This window comes from Micropterus dolomieu, linkage group LG11, assembly GCF_021292245.1.
Source record: "Micropterus dolomieu isolate WLL.071019.BEF.003 ecotype Adirondacks linkage group LG11, ASM2129224v1, whole genome shotgun sequence".
Taxonomy (NCBI): Eukaryota; Metazoa; Chordata; class Actinopteri; order Centrarchiformes; family Centrarchidae; genus Micropterus; species Micropterus dolomieu.
The window spans coordinates 6930461-6951766 of NC_060160.1; the positions used below are offsets into that span (position 1 = coordinate 6930461).

A 21306-nucleotide genomic window follows, 5' to 3' on the forward strand; every position below is an offset into this window, starting at 1 on the left:
ACATTTGCAAATGACTGTAGTGATTTTGCACAGAATTTCCAAGAAATCACTCCACATACCAATGTAGATGACAAGCATTTCTTTACGTACTGAATGCCAAAATAGCTGTTGCTATGGCTGGTAACGTTAGCCTCTGCAACATCTTGTGCATAAAGCTTTATTTTAGTTTGTGTTTAAGGTAGAGAAATATGTTATAACTAGGTAGGTACAAATTGACAGTAACAAAAACGATGAAATTGTATTTACATAAAAATGTTACGACTAAAACTGCAAAAGTAGTCACCTGGATCCAGCCGGTAGAAACAGGTGGTCATAAATATTTTACTTCATACACTTAAAGTATAGGTGAAAGCATTCACTACTGACGTACTCATATGGAAGTTAATCTGTGATTTATGGATTGCTGGAAGAACTGTGATGCTTTAAAGTTTGAACAGAACACTCGACTCTGAAGCAAATGCATCCTCTGAGACTTGAGAAACTTCCAGATTGTGTAGTGGAATCAGCTGGATTTCTTTTTCATGGTTAATATAACTAGCCCTGACAGAGAAGGCACCTGTACATCCCCACCCCTCAGGCTGCTGCTCTGAGACACACACACACACCCGCCTGTAGGCTAGTTGAGAGATTAGACACATGTACACATACCTGCAAGCCAAACCTCATGCAAACACACAAATACAAATGGGTGCATAAAAAGATACACACCTAGACACACATGTTCGCACACCGCCTCAGCTCTCACAGGGTTGGAGGACCTCTGCTCCACTCTGACAGCCATCTGTAAGCAATCTAAGATTGTTGTCCATCTCCTTTTCTCCCAGGCCTCTCCTTTCTTTCTTTCTTTCTCTCCCTTGTTATCTTTCTGTCCCACTCATCTGATTGATGAGTGAGCAGTCCATCTTTTCTGTAGCACACTGGCTGTCTCGTGCAGTTTCAGCACAAATGCAACGCAACACACAACTTAGGAAACCTGTTGAGTTGGTTGTAACATAACATCAGCACATGTGATGGCAGAATGGGATGTAGGTGGGGTACAGATGCTTAGCAGCCAATCCTTAGTTAGTGGCCACTGACTATCCTTCCTTTACTGTATAAGTGACATCTCAAACAACATCTTGCTGATGGAAAGAAGAAGAAATATACATAAAATATACATGTCATAAACTTTGCTTCACATTGCATTTTAAAATAGTAACACTCGAAAGCAGAAGCCATATATTTTAACAAGTTACTTTAATTGGAGTTTTCTTTTATTACACTACTAGTTAACTTTGAATGGAAATAATAGGAAAAAAACAAAGTGATGTAAAAAAAAAAAAGTTAAAAGCAAAACTGATGAAACAGTACAATTATCTGATCTTATCAAACTAAAAATGGAGTCAGTTTCATTGTTTAACTGAGGGAAATGAAGCTGTTGAGACTTGAAGGAAAGGCAATGGTTTTAGACGAAGAGAAACGTTATCAGCTGCGGTGGATCTATCTGCTTTCCACACGGTCATTCAGAAACACAACATGCATCAAGGATAATAACTCAAAAATACATATTTTATTAAACTATATTCGATGTTACATACATTATGTAAATTGTGTGTGTGAGTCTGTGTCTAAGTGAGCTTCTGCCTGTTGAGCGAAACCATTGTCTAGTCACGCAACAGCTATGTGTGAGTGCATCTGCATTCTGAACACTAAATACATTTTTTTTCTTCCTCCTTCCTGCTCTTGTCTGCCTTTTCTGTTCCCAGTAGGTCGTCTAGTGTGAGAAGAGAAGGATCCAGAAGCTTAGACGAGAGCAGAGGGCACAGAGGGAAGGCATCTGTACGCTTGCTGACAGGAAAGAAAAAGATGGAGCAGAAAAGTTCCTGAGTTTCAAAAAAAAAAAAAGGAACAGAAAAACAAGAAGAAAACGAAGCGGCGCCAAAATATTTGCACTTTCTCCTCCCTATGTTTGACATTTTATCTGTACGTTTTTTTTTCTCTTGAAGTGACAGTAGGTAAGAATGAGAATATATTTGTAAAAAGATAACAGGCTCACCACTGGAAGATGTGTATGTTACCACATTTCCCCTTGTGTTTTAGTCTGCTGTTGTGATTCATTCTGTCCTACATAACAGGAACAGGCACTAACACGCATATTTTGTCTTATTAAATTCAACTTACATTTTCCCTGTTATATAGTTATCTGCAGCTTACAGGCCAGTGGTAACTCACTAAAGAAGAGCTTACAGGGAGTCACAATCACCCCAAATGTTGCTTGGTAAAGACAAAGTCAAAAGGAAGAGCTATGGCAATGTTGACAAATTTAAACGAATGTGTAATGTTGTATGTGAGCATGCAATATTAAGTGATCGCCATGTATTAGAAGTAAACTGTGACCATGAAGTCTAATTTATCAGCACAGAATTAGCTGTATGAATCCCTTTGCACTGTACAGAACTTTCTAGATACATTAACATTTTGGCTTAAGAATCAGATCTTTGTGTACAATGTCTGAGATGTGTTATGTCTGGTTTTTGTTCAGTACATACCAGTGTTGGGGAAAGCTAAGATAAGTAATTACTTGCTTGCCACACAGTTCCATAAAAGTGTACTTTCTGTGCAACCCAAAACCATTTTGTTTTATGTAGTTTTCTCAGTTATCAACACGTCTGCAGAAGATTCCTTGAGGGGTTCATTGTTTTCTACAATTGTTTTTTTTTTTTTTTTTACAAAGTTTGTGCTAATAAAACTTGTAATAAACATTTCAGAAAAAGAAACATTTCAAAAGCCAATAGTAACAGATTGTAAGAACTGAAATATTGTGCAGCCATTATTTGTAATAACAGAGGTATGTCATTTCACCCCACCCCCCCAACACTGGTACAGTGCATACACAGTCTTAGCAGTATACTAACGCAGCTCAACACTGTAGCACACAGCAGGAAAAACATTTCTACATAAATGTGGCATTATTAACATATTAAAGCTGCATTAATGAATTGTTGACCACTAGAGGGCAGAGCCATTCCAAAACTAGACACAGACGACCCTGAACGATATTGTTATGGCTAATTGTTAGCAATGAATTGCTTCCTTACAGATGTAGCGAACATGGAGCAACGTTATCATCCCATATTTCCTCTCTTTTTAGCTCTGTTTTGGTCTCAGCCAACTCCTGGGGAACTATCTGGTTTCTTTAGCTGCTAAACGCTCCACTATATTCAGCCAGTTGCTTACTTTCTGTTTGTCTGTCTGGTGTTTGGTGCTGGGCTGGTAGTATATAGGTGGGTTATCATAGCCAATTTGCTGTAAACAGCTTCATGAGTGCGCTGAGACCAAACTAAATTGTGAATGTGCCATAAAAACAATGAGTCAGAAGAGCGGCAGATTTGGGTGATACTTCTGAGGGTACGTCTGTATGAGAGATCTCTTTCACAATCCATTTGATTTAATGTTGAGATATTAAAAATATTCAATAAATGCAGCTTTAAGTTCAAACCACAATGGAGGCCATTGGTTTACATATATCTTGTGTCACGATATGGTTCTAAGTGTAATTTTATATAAAGTTACAACTCAATCTGGCTGTTTTATTACTATAATTTTCATTTTCTACACAATCAAACCCAAAAAACAGCTGAAGAGTCTGGCATTTCCAGTATGTTAATAGTGAATTCCGCATGCTCATGGGTTCATCAGGCTCTACTGGCTGTGGTTACAAATCAACAAATCTCTGACAAAGACCCCCTGGTGGGGATTTCATTTTTCCAAAACAGATCACAGTCCAGAAATTTTGTTTTAAATATTCTTAATGGTGCCAGGAAAAAAAAAGTGGCACAGATGACTAAACCTAACCAGTAAATGTAGTAAAATGTTTACATGGCTCAGTATGCCGTTAACATCAGCTAATTTCAGCTGTCGTATTCACGTTTATCCCAGTTATTGTAAACAAGAATTGGTGTTCACAAATGCCAGTTCTTTAAATAAATATTTGAGTATCCCCAGGAATATCAGAGTACATTTTGTGTATGTAAACACATTCATTGTCTGTCCTCCAACAGTTGACAATCAGTCTTACTCTGTGAAACACTAACACCACACATACTCGGAGTTTTGTCACCTTATGTAAGACAATGTAGTAAGTAAAACGTCCCCCAAGGGTGAACGATTAACAGGGAAATTACAGAGCAGGGTGGAAAAACACTAGGAAAAGAAGTTTTGGAATGTAAAAAATTTAAATTCTTCTTCACATTTTGGAACAATTGGGTTTTCAAATTGGAGAATCAGAAGTTGCTATTGTGGTCTGAATGCTTGTGTGTTTCTTGAGTTGTGCATTTAAGCATATTCTCAAGATTCACTCCAGAGGCTCATGAACAGGAGAGAGAAAAAGGCTCCTATTGTAAATATGTACAATAACCTTTATTTGTTTTCCCAAATTTCATTGTGCAGCATATGGGTGTTCACTTGCTTCACTGTCATTCTGGCATATTGTAAAATATATATAAACACATTTCACTGTGTTTACATCATGTCAAACATTAGGCTATTACAAGTAGCTAATTCACAACATTGAAATGCTTAGACCAGACTGGATGTTATCAGCTCTGAGCACTGTTTATTTTATCTGCGGGGGGTTATTTGACTGTTTCAGCTTGTGTTTTACAATTCCTGCCATCATCGCTATACACAGTCAAGAATGTATACAGTATCTAGTGCTTAATCCACTATAATCACAAGTCCAGTGGGGTCTAATTTGAACTGGAAGGTCATGCCAAGAATGAGAAAAGAAACTTCACTTTCTTAGACGGCCGTGAAATCTCTTCTGAATGCCTGCTTCAGTCCAGGTTTGAACACTGGTCTTGTGTGTCTGCTGAAGTGCTTCCAGACTTTGCAGAGCTGCAGATCATATGAGAGATCTAAAACAACCTAACAGGCCAGTAATCACTGCTAATCACAAAGGGGAACGTATAGTGAAGAAGGCTTAGACATGACTGTCAGTCTGACAGAGAGAAGCCCGGATTGTCTCGCTGCTCACCAGCCACTTTTCAAATCCAAAGCCCCCACAGGCTTGTCGAGACCATCTCAAAATGTTTTGACAATATTTCTTATTCATAGCCGAAGAAATCAGATCTGTTGGAAAACAAAACACTGAGACGTGTTGACTTTGGGTGAAACTAGTCAATGTAAATTATGTGGCTTGAGGTGCAGCTGTTTGGCTAAGCAATGAAAACGATAATAATATTTTTAATATTGGCCTTATTTCCTCGGCTATTTGAACCTGTGTCACAATAGAGACATAAAAGACTAAATAACAGAGAGGACCAAAAAGAAAAGAAAGTCTTTTTTTAGAGGGAAAACTGCACTGACAAATACTACAGTTGATTAAGTGCATCTTGGCACACAACAGTAGCTGTATCACTTTTCTGGGTAGTTTGTGTTTTTTTCCCACTTGAACTGTGACATAAATTTAAAGCAGCCGTAATGAGAAAAAGGTCTGCAGATGCCCTATATTCAGAACAACTGAGAAACAAACATGCAAGTTATTTCTTTCTTAACACCTCAAAGGCGTGACACACTAAAGAGTTGCTACCAGGGCACCAAAAGCTCACATAAAGCTGTCAGTGTTGCATTTATCTCTTGCAGAGGCATATGAAGAGAATAAAAGTGCACACACTACAGGGCTACTTTGCTCTAGTTTGCAAGTGTTTAGACTGTTGAAGTTGACATGACCATAAAAGTTAAAGCATTTTTAAAAGCTTGTTAATTCAAAAATAGAAACAATGTTAGATTTTTCTTCTCCAGAACTACAATGTTACTCGTCTGTTTCCACTTGTTTTAAGCCACCGTAGTTGCACTTGAGCATGTGGTACAATAATGCCACAAAAGCAACAATACAGCATTGATCCGGAAACTGTTTTATACCAGATCTATTCAAAGTATGCATAGTTTGGACTTAGTATCCCTCTTGTGCTTTGGAAAAGTTGTCTGTCCGGGAAGAGTTCAATACTGACCCCTACTGGTAGAGACGGTTCACTGCAGTTTGCAAATTCACACACTGAACCCTGTTAGCCAGGTATGCACAAGGAGTTTAAACTAACTACACAGTATCAACAGAGCCAACTGAATTTCATGACTTGACAAATGTGAGGAATTATTGCTTGCAATTTTCTTAATTTTACTGTAGACTTATGAATGTGTAATTCATTTAGTATAGCATAAAAACTAGATTAAGAAATTGGCAGGTATCAATTAAAGTGACTAAACGGGTTCTAGTTAATAAAAATAATCAAGATGAATTGTCTCCTTGTTTGAATGCTTAAACTTGACTTCAAAGATGCACTCTGTTTGGCCTGTTGATTTATGTGTGGTGTGAGATACTCTGATTTAGTGATGAGACTTCAAAAGGTGCGGATGGGAGGCGGTGGGCTTCGGGGTGAGGCCGCTGGTGATGGGGGTGGTTTTGAAATGGGGGTGGTTTTGAAATGGGGGAGGGAGGGAGGGGAGAGGGGGTTGTATCACAGATGAAATTGAAGCCAAGAAGCAGCTGCAGTACATCTGTCTTGTACTGACACATGTGGCATTTGACTTCCAGTGTGAAGTTCAAAAGAGTTTTATAATGACGCAGCTGCTTAGGGATGTGTGCGTGTGTGTGTGTTTTAGAGAGTGTGTGTTTTCTCCTTTGTTGAAGGTGGGGTTGAGGGTTGCCAAAGGGGTTTCATAGGTGAGGACTGGAATTTTGGGCTTTGAAAGTGACGTGTGGGCAGCACAGGTGCTGCAAGATGTTTTGTCAAAGTTCTTAAATTGTGTTTTCTAACAGTTTGCACTACTCACCTACCCAATGTGTGAGTAATGTGATGGTACAAATGGAGTTTCCTCCTAAAAATGGTTTACCCTTGTAAAAATTACTAAAATATTCTTATTCAGCATGTCTACATATAAAAGACTCTTACGGGCTGTAGAAGTAGATCTCTAAGAGCCCAATACAATCACCTATTATTTAACCTACGTGTTTTGGTAGTGTGAATTTAGAGTAGTATTTTCTTCCCCTTTGTGTGCATTGAAACACTTAGAAACGGATCAAAAACACCATTAAAGGTAATTAGAGAGGGCCATTAGCTTGGGCGATAGCTAAACATTAGCGGTGGGGGGATGATGGTGCACACTGCTCACCATTTGTGCCTGATGCCCTCTGCGCCTGCAGCAGCACCTGCCCGGCAGCCTGAGAGCAGGGTCAGGGGGTTGCCTGCCAGGAGGCCAGGGCTCAGGGGTCAGGGGTCACGTTCCAGACAGGCGTATCCACACGCTGATTGAGAACTCAGCTGCAGGAACAGAGCTTGCAGGTGGACGACGCATTTTACCCCCTAATGAATGATAACTATTCTTTCCTCTCTTTTATTTTGCTAATACCTGCTCCACTGTGCCGGGGGGACTTCAAATTGTGTATAGTCCTGTGACTTCACGGTAGTTCACAATTAAAGAATTAAAGTATTAAAGTGACTTAATTTCTCATTTACTTTAGACTACAGACAAATTCTATTTTCTTGTAGGTGATTTGAGAAAAGAAGAACCCACAAACAGCCCATCAAGTGTGTTAAACAATTCTTAAAACTTGAATCTTAAATAGATGATGCTTGATAGCAACATGTGTACAATCCATCAAATTACATTCCACATATAAGAAAAATAAGACAAAAAAATACAAGAATAAGTAAACCTGAAGGTGATTTAAAAGCACAATATCTTATGTGCTCGAAGGTCTGAAAATGTATTACAAAAGCAAAAAATTACATAAAAAGTATGGCATCTATCAGCAGTTTGGAAAGCAGCAATGCATAATTCACAAAGTTATAAGGAAATAAAGATTTGAAATATGAAACTAGCATGTTTTTTCTGTTTTCCTTTATGGGAGATCTTTTGTTTTCCCGTCTTCAACACAGTTGAAGTTCACATGTGCGGCACTGCTTTTCATCACCTCCAGGCCTCAGGGGCCACTTATTTGTACACATTTTACTTAAGTTTTATGATAAAGAATATTTTCATGCACAAATGATGTGGTTAGTGGAGAGGCTGGGGGAATGTTTCCTCATCGGACATTATGATTAAGTTCATCTTTCTTCTCCATACTTTTATTTATTTGGCTCATGCAACTCGGCAGTGAAAAGAAGTTACTGCCCATTTGGATTTGTTCAAGAGGCAGGTGTGTGCGTGTATATGTGTATCAAACATCATGATTTCATTTTGAAGTCACTTATACAGTATTTTACTAGTGGAAATGCCATGTGCACAGATATAGCCTATACACAGAGATGTATTTGCACATACCAACATGCAAACACGCACACAAACAAAAACATACTTCAGTCACTAAGACTGGATTAGATTAAACTGATGTGAGGAAGTGAACGAAGAAACACAGTACATGCCAATAAGATTTACATGCAAGTAAGATTTTTACTTTATAAGTGGGAATATAGGAAGATTACGAATCCATCCAGAGCTTCAGGCTAACAAGATAGCAGGGGGCATTTAAGGCCAATATTATTGTTGTTGCAGGAGGTGGAGTAAGAGGAGAAGGAAAGTGTATGCGCGCACATATACAGTACTTCACCCTGGTCCTGTCTGTTAAATCCCTGACGCTATAAAATTGTCAAAGCATGGTGTGATGGTTGTTGCCTTTTAAGACTACCCTTGAAAGCACCACACAGTATCTCTACCTTAGTCAACAAATCTTGACCCAGACCCACATTTATCTCTGTAGTTACAATTTAATTTCTCTAAAAACTATATTCATTACATACATTATACAGCATCTATCACAATGCACAGATATCCATCATGACTTACTTACATGTAAAGGCATCCCTAAATGGAAAGCTTTTTTGGTTTATGAATCAACCTGAGCAAAACTACTCTTTAGGAAACACTACAAAAAATTAGTGGGAGGAACCTAGACATTTATAATAATGTAATAACAAAGCTGGTTATTTAACAGTGTAACAAAGTGGCTTTTCTAGGTTTGATAGTTTTCACATTTCATCTTCGTTTGAAGGATTTCCTAGTCTTGTATAAGTTTGGAAAATCTTAAAAGGTCTTGGGTTAATGAAAAAATCTCTCCATTAGTTGAATAAATAAGTGCAAGATCCAATCTGAAACTGTTTTTTCTTAATTCCTAGAAAGACATGTGGAGATAGAAATGGAAAATTCTTGTTTGTACACTGTTGAATTTTTCATTTCAGTGAACATCATCACAGTACAGACAGAGTTACCCACAACTCACAGACACACACACACAGCACGTGGCTGTGTTATTGCCAAAATGCAAACAACTCAGAGCTCCAAATGGAAACGAGTTGCCATTCAGCACCGACCTGGGAACAGCTGTGTTGTTTCAAACAGAGTTCATTTGAGATTTGGACGCAGCAGATAAACTGATCCTCAGACAGTAATAGCTCAGAGTGTCGATCAGCTGGTCCATGAGAACTGGAGGAGGCCCACGGTTGCCATTCTCTCATGGCTGCCCCAAATTCACCAGCTGAGTGTGACTTCATCACTGGACTCACTGGTCCTGTGTGTGTGTGTGTGTGTGTGTGTGTTTCAGTAGTGCTGTGTTCACGCAGTAAAATTTCCAGTCATATCTGAAACTCAGGGATGAAGACAGGATCAACGTACGACACTCAGGAACAGTGGTGAGAACTCGAAGAAAAGTATATATAGATCTAGATGTAAATATACATGTTGATATTGATGTAGATAATGGATATGACGTCTTTTCTGCATGCTGCAACATTCGGTAAAGAAAAGATTACCATCAGGGTTTTACTAGAGCTCTTGTCCAAGGGAGACTTTTTCCCCGTCATCTTGTCTTGTTGTGTACACTTAACCTGTTGTGATGTCCATTTTCAAATGGACTGATGGAACTAGGTACATAAGACGTAAACCCTCCAGACATCCAGGGTACACAAAGTTTAATCACATTTTAAATTTTTCCTCAATTTTCAAAATGCAAAATAACTGTAGACTCTACGCAGAGCTTGTAAGTTATATAAAATTTTTTACTTTCATTCATTTCAAACTTTTTTTATCTTCTTTTTTGCACTTTTTTGTTTATTTTGTTGGACAAGAACAGCCTGTTGTCGTTTTACGAAATAAATTAAGTTAACAAATATATAATGTTACTGATTGATTTAAAAAATACATGCAACACATTTCGTGACATCCTCTCTCATAAAATTATATTCTGTCTTGAAGCATGACCGACTCTCTATAAAAAACTTGGTTTGCAAGTTTTGATTTAATGCTGCGGGGAGATCTTTAAATTGTATTTGTGAACTGAACATGAACACCAAGGGAAAAAAAAAACCTTATTTGTCAACAAGTAAAAGTTTATACAATATTTAATATAATGTCTAAATTAGTGTTGCTATATTATCACATGGTATAATATCATCATATATAAATCCTACACTGCTGTACATGCTGGTACTTTCTAATACTGGCATTATTTGGGTTTTTCACAGCAGACGAAGACAGAAGAATATAAATGCACCAGCTTCTTGAGGGAGGGAGTGATATCTGTTCTCACCCAAATAAATGGCATCCCAGGAGGTTTGTTTTAGCCCTTTTCCTACAATGAACTCAGTCTCACAGAAGAAGCACTAACACTCACTTGTGGTAATTAAAATTCTGTACATCTTGACAGTGTGTGAAAATATTGTGGTTCCCGCCGTTGGTGACCTTTACAAAGTCATTGTAGAGACCTGTGTGGGTTCAGTGAGTTTAGACACTCTTAAATGTGCTTGATATAAGCAGGAATTACGTGGTACATTTTAATGAAAAAGGTTAACCAGTTATTATATAATTTAAGTTACAAGGTAACTAAATAAATGTCACTAACCTCAACACAGAGCCATCTGACAGCCTCACTCCTGACCTCCATCCTGGCAGTGGTGCTTGGCTCCCTGCAGATTGGCTACCATACCGGCAACGTCAACGCTCCAGCCAAGGTGAGCCAGACAGACGGGAGCTGAGGGGAGAAGATGTGACATTATGTTGGTGGATACCGATTGTTACAGAGTTTAGTTCTCCAGTTCCTAATTTCATTTTCAGTATCCTCAAATTTCATTACAGGAATTTTATTTGTATATATACTGTGCATCAAGATCCATCCAGAACTAAGAATATCTGTCTGAAAGAAATACAAATCCCTTCATTAAAAATAATATGAAAAAGGTGCATATGCATTCTAGAAGAATTTGCAGAAAGCCACAAAGTGTTCAAGCGGTCTCAGAGAAATATTCTTTCAGCAAAAATGAAGTTTAGAACTGCAACAAAAAACTACCATCATGTAGACAGTGGACAACATAGTCCTGGCTGACACTTACACAAAATATCATACAGAGCGAGATGCTGAAATACAGTCTGATCGTCAAACAAATATCTCACAGCCTTAAGAAAACACAGAATAAACTCCGGCTCGGCTCCAGGCCAGGCTCTGCTGGGTTGGCAGGGTTTTGCTTTCTCACAGGTAGACTGCACAAAATATTTGCAAGTGAGTCTTCCACATTTAACCTCAATGAAATCCGCATTCTTATGTATCATCTACGTGCCTCACGATACTTTCCCAAAAAATATTTTGTCTGGATTAGTTAGCGCCATATACACAGTTAAAGTGAATTAGATTACTGAATACATTTTTGCCATCCGACTTGTTTGACTGGTCAAGTACATCAACAGCTGTTTAACAAGGAACAATTAATTTAAATAAGCTGCACCCAACATTGACGCACCCCATTCATCATTAGATTGAATTTCTACTATTTCCTGATGCTGATTGTCTTCTGTTCAGATCATTGAAGAGTTTTTCAACCACACCTGGAGGGCCAGGCACAACCAGTCGATGCCAGACCACAGCCTGACTCTACTGTGGTCAGTCTCGGTCAGCATTAAAGACTTTGGAGCCTTGCTGGGCTCGCTGGGAGTCAAATACCTGGCAGATTCATATGGAAGGTAAAAAAAACAAAAAACAAAAAAAAGCCAGAAAAGGCTATTTTTCCTATAATTTCCATCCCATTTAATATTCTTTCTCTCGTCTTCCCCTCCAGACGTAACTCCATCCTCATAGTGAACTGTCTCTCTGTGGTGGGAGCGTGTCTGATGTCTGCCTCCAAAGTCAGCAAGTCATTTGAGGTCCTCATCCTGGGGCGGTTGGTGTTCGGTCTCTTCTGCGGCCTGGTGATGAGTCTTAATCCGCTCTACATCCAGGAAGTGTCTCCCACAAACCTGAGAGGGGCCTTTGCTACACTCAACCAGGTGTCCTTCGCCTCAGGCATCCTGGTGGGAATGGTGAGTTTTGGAAATCTTCATTTTTACTGGGGTACGGTACAGCTGTTTGTAGGAATTCAGTAATTTAATTAATTAAAAGCTTTTGGGAGTTTTGTCTCGAATACTTGAGGGTCAACATTTGTTGGTGCTGGCAGGGCTAGATTAGCTAAATTTGTTAAGACTGTTATGCATCTCAAATTTAGTTTTTTATTTTGTTTTGTGAATGAAAATTAGTCTAGTTTCCAATATTTGTTTTTCATCTTTTGATCTCTGTAAGGTTATTAGTGTGATTGTTGGTTTTATGTGATTGTAACCTTCTGTACAGTCAAGTGTCCGTATTACCTGACACTAGAAATTCAGTGCATAATTTGTGTTGCAGTTTTATTTTGAGAATACATACAGATAGATTATATATATTTAGGCCTTCCCAATTCCTGCTTTGATTCACCATCGGCTTCAATCTCACCTTTCATCTAACTTAGTACAGGGCAGTATTCAATCAACAACATGTATTTGTTTGCTGCAGGTGGCTGGTCTGGAGACGGTGTTGGGTACAGAGCATTACTGGGCCATGATGCTGTCCCTGTCTCTAATCCCGGCCCTGACACAGTATCTGGTCCTGCCTTTCTGCCCCGAGAGCCCTCGCTACCTGCTCATCAACCAGGGAGAGGAGAGCAAGGCAGAGGCGGGTGGGTGTTTTAACTGCACCTTTCACATATTATTATTTCCATTTTAGTCATTAAGCTTGTCCTGCAGTTACATCGATTATAGAGAGAGTTTCTTCTTACTATCAGAGAAGAGCTGAAGATCAGCTTTTAGATTTATGGCTGACTTCCAGGAATCAAAACATAGAAATGTTTTAAATCCAATATCCAATATCTCAGCTTCATGGCTCCTTAAAAGATTTTGTTTTAACCCTGCAGCCCTGCTGAGGCTGAGAGGCAGCGCAGACCAGGTGTTTCCTGAGCTGGAAGAGATGAAGGAAGAGGCCGCCCACACTCAGGCCGGTGTCACCATCCACGAGTTCTTCAAGAAGCGACGCTACAAGCAGCCAATCCTTATTGTCCTTATCATCAACTTGGGCAGTCAGCTCTCCGGATTCAATGCGGTCAGTCTTATGAAATGCAATTTAATTTCAAGATTCAATGGGTAAACATTTTTTGCATGAATTTGAAGACCTGAAAATCTTTACACTAATGACAGCAACTGCCTTTTTAGTGGAAATTTTCTCTCTTTCTCATAAATATTTCACTTGCAGCCCTGTAGTATTTATTCAATAAACTATTCAGTCTCAGATTCAGGACAGTGTGTCAGTGCACAAAGAGAGATGCCCCAGTAGCCTATTTAGTTTTAAAGAAACTCCTTCTCTTTTCTACCAGATCATCAATTATTCCACCAGAATGTTTCAGGCCAAGTTTGACCAGGCAAAATACCTGACTCTGGGCGTGGGGGCTGTCAATGTGACCTTCACTTTGGTCGCAGTGAGTACAAAATCTAGTAATTTTTACATTTCAGCTCCCTACTTGCCTTATATGTAGTTTTAACTGATGACAGTATCATATAGGCTGCTCAACATAAACTTTTATCTTATTGGTAAACAATAAATCTAAATCTAATTTCCTAAATTTAATGAATTTTACAAATTGCACCAAATTTTAGATTACAGATAAAAGTGTTTTGACCATTTCATGAATGGTCTAACAGCTTGAGCCACAACAGGATAATGCTGTTATTTTTGTTTCTAAATTGTGAGCCACTCTGTGAGTCACCACTGTGTTGTTTTTTCTTTTCAAGTTCTTCCTGATGGAAAGGGCAGGAAGGAGGAAATTACTCCTGACTGGGTTCATCTCCATCGCAGTGTGCAACTTACTCATGACCATAGTGGACTCTGTCCTGGTAAGATTATTGTCGTGTACGATTAAGATTTGCACAAAATATCTACCATTATAACAAACCATGACATTTTGGAGAATGATTTTTTTACTTATTTGGACAAAACATGATCCTACTTTTGAAATGTTTTACGTGTTTGATAACAGGTGACATGAAATTTTATTTAAATTTAAGAGAATGCAACGTGGGTTATAACGCCAGCCCCATTTTTGTTCTCACACATTTCAAGATGGATAAACCCAAAAACCCATAATGGCTGACCCCTCCTTGTCTATCCACTGTGCAGCACCTGGTCCCAGAGCTGCGGAGCCTGCAGGTCCTGCTGGTCTTCTGCCTGATCTCAGCCTATGAGCTGGGCCCTGGCCCCATCTCCTGGTTCATTGCTGCCGAGCTGTTCGACCAGCCTGGCAGACCCATCGCCATGGCCTTCACCAGCATGCTCAACTGGGGAGGGAAGTTTGTTCTGGCACTCCTCTTTCCTCCATTACTGGTGGGTTTATACTGTTGGCCCGCATGCTGCATGAGTGAGTTAAACTTCAGGGGATACTTTAGAGGTGGATTTCTTGTTTGCTTTTGCAAGTTCCCCTGCACCTTAGAGACATGGCTGTTAAATACTGGCTATAAATCTGTATACAGTATACTGTAAAACAGACATAAATCTTTTAATGTGTAATATTTATAAATCCATCTTAAGTCATTTAAAATCAAGTTGAAATAATACTAATTAAATTAACAGTTAACCAGGGAAACAGAGACGTGCTACAGAGACGGCAGCCAACCTGAAACTAAGACCAAGGAACCAAATCAAACAACCATTTTGTGTGAATGCGTTTGAATGCCTTTTGTATTTGCCTTCTTTTTGTACCCCGATAAAAATTATAACCTTGTCTGTCTCCCACCCACAGAAAATCTGCGGTGCGTACGTCTACCTCCTCTTCATGACTGTAGCTCTATTTGCTTTCGCTTTCACCTGGATTCGCCTTCCAGAGACAAAAGGTCGCACATTTGATGACATCGCAGAGGAGTTTAGAGGAGCTGAGGGCATTCCTTTGCACAATAAGACTGGATTCAACACTTTCCCCTGATCGACCTTTTAACCCTTACTGAATTAAATCTCATTGGCAAGAATTTTCACCAAAAAAACTAAAACAAAATCTACCTGAAACATTATTTATGGGCTCAACAGCACCAAAAGTGAAAATACTTTCAAAAATGTGTGTGAACTGACCCTTTAACCTTCTTAATGTTCATGCCAACTGTTGTTTTACCTCAAGGGTTAATTTGGTTTAAATTATGATAATTGAAAGTGTAAAATGTTTGATATTTATACTGCATGTTTTGAGGCATTTTATAATCACTGTATTGTTATTTTGTAAAAAGATTGAGCCTTTAGAGGGGCAGACATGGGGATGCTTACAAACTATAAAACAGTGAAGAAAGTCTGCAACACCGAGGGGCTCTGAATTTTCTTTGCTTAGGCTACAGGGACTGAATTCTGATTAGTTTTCTCTAAATCAACCAGGATTTCAGAGGTTTATTAGACAGCTCAACACTATTTTACAAAAAGAGAAATGAGACACACTTGTTGCACACACTGCTCATTTGTTTAATTGGGTTCAGCTGAAAAGGGGTTATGGAGATGTTCCAGAAACGTTGGTTTATCACCACCACTTGATGTGTCATTGTGTAATTTGTGTAAATGAACATACTGGTAAGTCATGTGGGCCAAGATCTTCAGTGACTTTTCACATAAATTAATGATGAAATGAATTAAGTTTTTTGATCCCGACTGAAGTTAAGATTTTATTTAATTATTGTCGTTGTTTTGTGGGTATTGTTATTGGAATAAGGAAGTTAAATCCCATGGCGTATCTAAATTTGATAACATTAAACTGAATAATACAGAAGCTGTTGCATGGCAGCAGAAGCCAGCAGCTGTTGCTGATCCCCCCCTCGGACCAGTCCCACTGACCAACAATCTTTCCTTGAATTTGAGTTTCCTGCTGTACAGACAGCAGCCGCTCAGTTCATTATTGGTCTGAGAAACCTCACATATCTCTCAACTGTGTAAACTTGTAAGACGTCTGTGAAAAATCAACCACAGCTGTGTGTATAAATATTTCATACAATATGATCTACTGTAACTTGCAGAAACCGCAGAAGGAAGACGAGCCAGGAAATCAGAAAAGGGAGGGCTTTAAATCACCAGGGGGCAGAATCAAATTTAAATGTAAAATGACTGTACGCTTCATTCAAATTCAGATTCTAAAAACCTCATGACACACATCCTGCTTCTGTACTCAGTCAGCGTCGTAAGGATGTTTTGCCATGTGTTCATTGATTATTATCAATTGATTGTTATAGATTTGAACAAAAACATAATTTAAATCGACAGCGAGGAAGATTAAGGGGGCTGGGGGCGCCCTTATTTCATTTGTTTAAAAACAGTAGATCTGTCTCAATTCCTCGATTCCTTTGCCTCTCTGCAAAAGTAGGAAAGCAGTGCCATCTACTGGAACAGACTGTAAAAGGAGCTGTTAAACTACAGGGCAACTCCATGAAACCTCTTCTTTGGCCTTCCTCTTCTCCTCTTGCCTGGCAGCTCCATCTTCTGCATTCTTATCCTGATATACCCAGCACATGTCTGAATAAACTATATGGATAACCCATTATTATTCAGGACAAAGAGGCTGAAGATAGATTGATCCTTAGACATTATGTATACAGAGTATATTGAATATATGAACTTGTTTAATCATAAAGACGAAAAGGCCTCTAAAAGTGCCTCAACAGCAGTCCATGGCGGGACTAAATGAATAATACAGAATCATAAAGTAAAGAGAGAAAAAAAAATGTGTTCCAGGTTCTGTTTTTATTTGTCTTTGATGAAAATCGACACAGACAGGCCAACATCTGATAATGAATTAAGTATTGCACATACTGGTTGAAGATACGTAACTGTAGAAGAGAGCAGAGTACATAATAATGACACAATCTGCAGCACTGAACTGAAATAACTAATCAGCCATAGTTTTTAAATATCTGAGAAGCTTTTAGTATCTAACTTCACAAAACGTTTTCCTCAGGTGGTGCCTTTACTGAGATAACCAGCAGGGGGAAACATACCACAAAATATGAAATGAGGCTAACAACCTAAACTTCCTGTGACTACAACATTAACACATCTCCCTCACTATGATGTGGACCCTTCTGACACCTCCCCTGATCACAATACCGTAACAGTGAGGTCACTCTCATTTACATTTGCTGAACTGACAGGAAGGCTGATAGTAGAGTCTCAAACAAAACAGCGTTAACATGATATCTATGGTCTTTATATTTAGTTTTCTTTATCTCCCAGGAAATAAGGGTGAGAAGAAACACAGGAGTATCCAAAAAGAGCAAGATCAGGCATGAGTGTTTAATATCTTGTCTGCTTTTTCCACAGGTGCCTCTAATGCCTACAGTGTTGTCCAAACACCTCCTTTCATCATTAAGGGACCTGGAGAATCTGTTACCAGAGGGATCAACTGTTCTCACAACATAACAAATTATGATGTTATTCTCTGGTACAAACAAGATCACAGAGCTCTAAAGCTCCTTGGTTATCTGAATATAAACTTCCCATACCCCGAGGACGACGTGAAAGAGAAAATCAGCTTTAAAGGCGATGGCCGTAAACAGTCAAGCCTCACCATTTCTAATGTTTCTGTATATGACAATGGTGTGTATTTCTGTGCTGCCAGTTAGCACAGTGCTGCAGATTCCCCTCAAGTCAATACAAAAACTCTCTTTTATCTGTCAAACAAGTTTTTAAGTATCCTGAACACCTGCAGCCAGCCCACATAAACAAAGCCTTTGACGATTTTATCGGCTGTTATGACACAATTTTGACACAATTTTGACCTCCTCTGAATCTACAGTCTTTTGAATGAAAGAAAGAAAAATATCTGATTGTGGTTATTTTGACTGATATTGCTATTGCGATATGATTTGCAATATCGGAGGGAATTATTCTTATTTTCATTGAAAAATATATATGGTTTTTGCAAAGATCTGTACGAATCAAAGATGTTTTCTTAATGATGTGTAGGCCGGGACATCTGTGCCGCAAGATATTTAATTTAAAAGGGACGCAAATTTTGCCTTTAACAATTATTGTACCTCCTCACTTTAAATAAGATTTCGATTAACTGATCAGCCCTAACAAGAATAATAGAATTAAAAGTTGAGTGGACTAAAGAGTGTTGGATCTAAAACTGTCTGCCCCATGCAGTCGATTTCAGGTTTATAATATCGCTATGGAGAATTTTAAAATCATCTTTGATGCGTGTTATAATTTTTTCTTCACTGCTTAGAAAGGAAAGATGATTGTCCATCTTCTGTTTTTGGAAGATCTGGCATCTTTAGCTCGTCAGTGTTACTGATATGAAGTACAGGCAATCTACAGGGCAGTCACGTACTGCAGGGGGGACCTCTAGTATAACTTGAATGACTGTAGGTTTGTACAGAGCAGTTCACAAAATCACATCACACAGTTCAGTGACACTCCCACCTGCACATCTTTATCTCTCTGTACTTAGAGAGAGACACACTCTGGCTGTTTCTGTCAGACAGATCATGGATTTTATTATTATCACCAAACGAGGCTTCTTCAGATTGTCAGTCTTCTTGCTGTGGATTACAGGTAATTTACGATTAAATCAACTGTGAATCCTGATTTTGTCATTTTGGAAATGTTCCAAAAATATTCCAAAAATCCCAAAGATTAACTGTGACCTGTACTGCTTTACACACAGGTCTAATTGCTGCCAATGACGTAACCCAGATCTCTTCACTGAGGAAAGACGAGGGTGACAATGCAACTATACACTGCAGACATACCAAGGGTGATTTATTCTACCAGATGTACTGGTACAGACAGCTGCCAGGAAAAACAATGCACCAAATAGTGTACACAATAAGCACCAACATGAATCACGACTTTGGAGAATTTAGCAAAGAGAAATTCTCAGCCACCAAGCCTGACGCTCACAGTGGGACATTCACTGTGAAGAATCTGGTGGCAGAAGACAAAGGCTTGTACTTCTGTGCTGTGAGTCGACACAGTGATACAGCTGCACACAATAGCTTAACAAAAACCCTACGACACCAATGCAGCAGCATAACTGTTACCAAAATTCATTATCTCTCATGTACTGTAGGGGGACCTCAAGGACCACATATACTCCCAGTTACACTTTGATTCACCATGTGGGTTTAGATACAACAGTTTACAGGATCAAAGAAAGTCCCAGAAGGTACTGACACTCCCACCTGCAACTCTTCACATCTCTGTGACAACACTGAAAGTTCAGACTTCAACCTTCAGAACATGGACATTATTAAACACAGCCTCTTCATCTTATTCTTATTTAAGTTTCACTTAAAAGTTAAAGTACAAGAAAGTAATAACACTGCATTACAGTCTGCAGCTACCCTTATTTTAGGGATTACAGCAGAAAGTGGCAATGGTTTAAAAGTGGTCAACTCATTGAAAAGCCATGACAACACATCTAAAGATAATTGTTCAATGGATAGCTTTTATTAAAATAACTTCTTGGCATATTTGCTGAAACTGCCACTAAATCCTGAAACATCCGGTTCCTCTGTTTCCAAGTGCTCCTGACAGCATTTTCAAAAATCCACCTCACCTAAACGAAAACAACCAATCACAGCCGGGAGGAGTCTCTAAAAAAGTGTCAATTACTGCTTGTGCACAGCGGAGTGACACGAGCAGCAGAGAAAGGCACAGAAGGATTTGTATTGTGTATGTTCATGTGTTACCTAATACAGCTTTAAGATTGTTTGACATATTTTGCTCTTATTCTAAATGTTTTTATTACAGGTTTTTACTGAGCTGAAAGGACCAGAAAAATCTAACATTTAAACTTCTTTAACACGATGTTTAAGGTCTTTATATTGTGTTTCCTTCATCTGCCAGGGAATAAGGGTGAGTGGTCCCAGACAGAGTAAGATGCTGTACAGCTAATTATTTCAGTATTTGAAATAATATCTGTTCTTTTTCTACAGGTTCCTCAAATACCTACACTGTCAGCCAAAAACCTCCTTTCATCATAAAAGGAACTGGTGAATCTGTTGCCAGTGAGATCAAATGTTCACACAGCATAACAAATTTTGATCGCATTCTCTGGTACAAACAAGAAGAAAACAAAGCGCTAAAGTTCCTGGGATATCTGAATCTGGACTCCCTATACCCCGAGGACGACGTGAAAGGAAAAATCAGCTTTGATGGAGACGGCCGTAAAGAGTCAAGCCTCACTGTTTCAAATGTTTCATTAAATGACAGGGGTGTGTATTTCTGTGCTGCCAGTCAGCACAGTGCTGCAGATTCCCCTCAAGTCAATACAAAAACTGTCTGCAGACAGACAAGATGTTCAGGCTCTTGAACACCTGCAGCCAGCCTCCATCTAAACTGAGCCTTTGAAGTTATTATCAACTGTTGTACAAAATATGCTCGTCACATTCTTTAGATGTGGAGAACATATTGTTTCTGATATTGTCTCATCAACTACAGGATTGATGGAGTCTTGAACTACAGACCACTGATAAAATGCAGACATCCAATCTATTCTGCTTCCTACGGTGTTCCTTCATAAATAAATAAAAAGCAAACTTCATAAATCAGACTTGATCATAATTTATAACTTTACTCACATTCTTGCACTGCCATGCCAGTACAGAAATACCTTCCATATTCTGTTTTAATGGGACTATATGTAGTTTATCAATGAAATCACTAATAAATCAAATTTTTACTGCATTATTGTCAATAGGCTCAAATGGATCGGGATGCGTGTCCTGCAGACCACAGTGACAAAACACCCCAGCTAATGAAATGCAGTCTTCTAACAAAACAACAAGCTCACGGCACAAAGCAAGACTCCAACATAAACTCTAAGTAAGGATAAAAACAGCAATAAAGGTTTATGTGATGAAGACTGTCAGGCCAACAAGATTCAGATAATGTCAGTGAAAACAGTCAACATCAGAAAATCTGGAAAAACATGGATAGTTACGCTAGCTATGTGGCCAACGCTGAGCAGTTGCTAA

General features: G+C 38.8%; 3 protein-coding genes across 10 annotated transcripts in view; 2 read left to right on the plus strand and 1 right to left on the minus strand.

Moving 5' to 3' along the window:
• smoc1 (SPARC related modular calcium binding 1) overlaps positions 1-3559 on the plus strand; it is a 39363-nt gene extending 35804 nt beyond the window's left edge. Inside the window, exon 14 of the mRNA XM_046063250.1 lies at positions 1746-3559. The gene's annotated coding sequence lies outside the window, so the exon portion shown is untranslated. The remainder of the gene's footprint in view (positions 1-1745) is intronic.
• Positions 1-21306, minus strand: part of slc8a3 (solute carrier family 8 member 3) — a 173784-nt gene that overhangs the window by 105467 nt on the left and 47011 nt on the right. The window lies entirely within an intron of this gene.
• Positions 10570-15278, plus strand: LOC123979348 (solute carrier family 2, facilitated glucose transporter member 1). The gene is made up of 10 exons (XM_046063252.1): positions 10570-10584; positions 10884-10982; positions 11825-11985; positions 12081-12321; positions 12827-12989; positions 13224-13408; positions 13680-13781; positions 14095-14196; positions 14480-14683; positions 15099-15278. The coding sequence occupies exons 1-10, from the start codon at positions 10570-10572 to the stop codon at positions 15276-15278; spliced, it is 1452 nt and encodes a 483-aa protein (XP_045919208.1).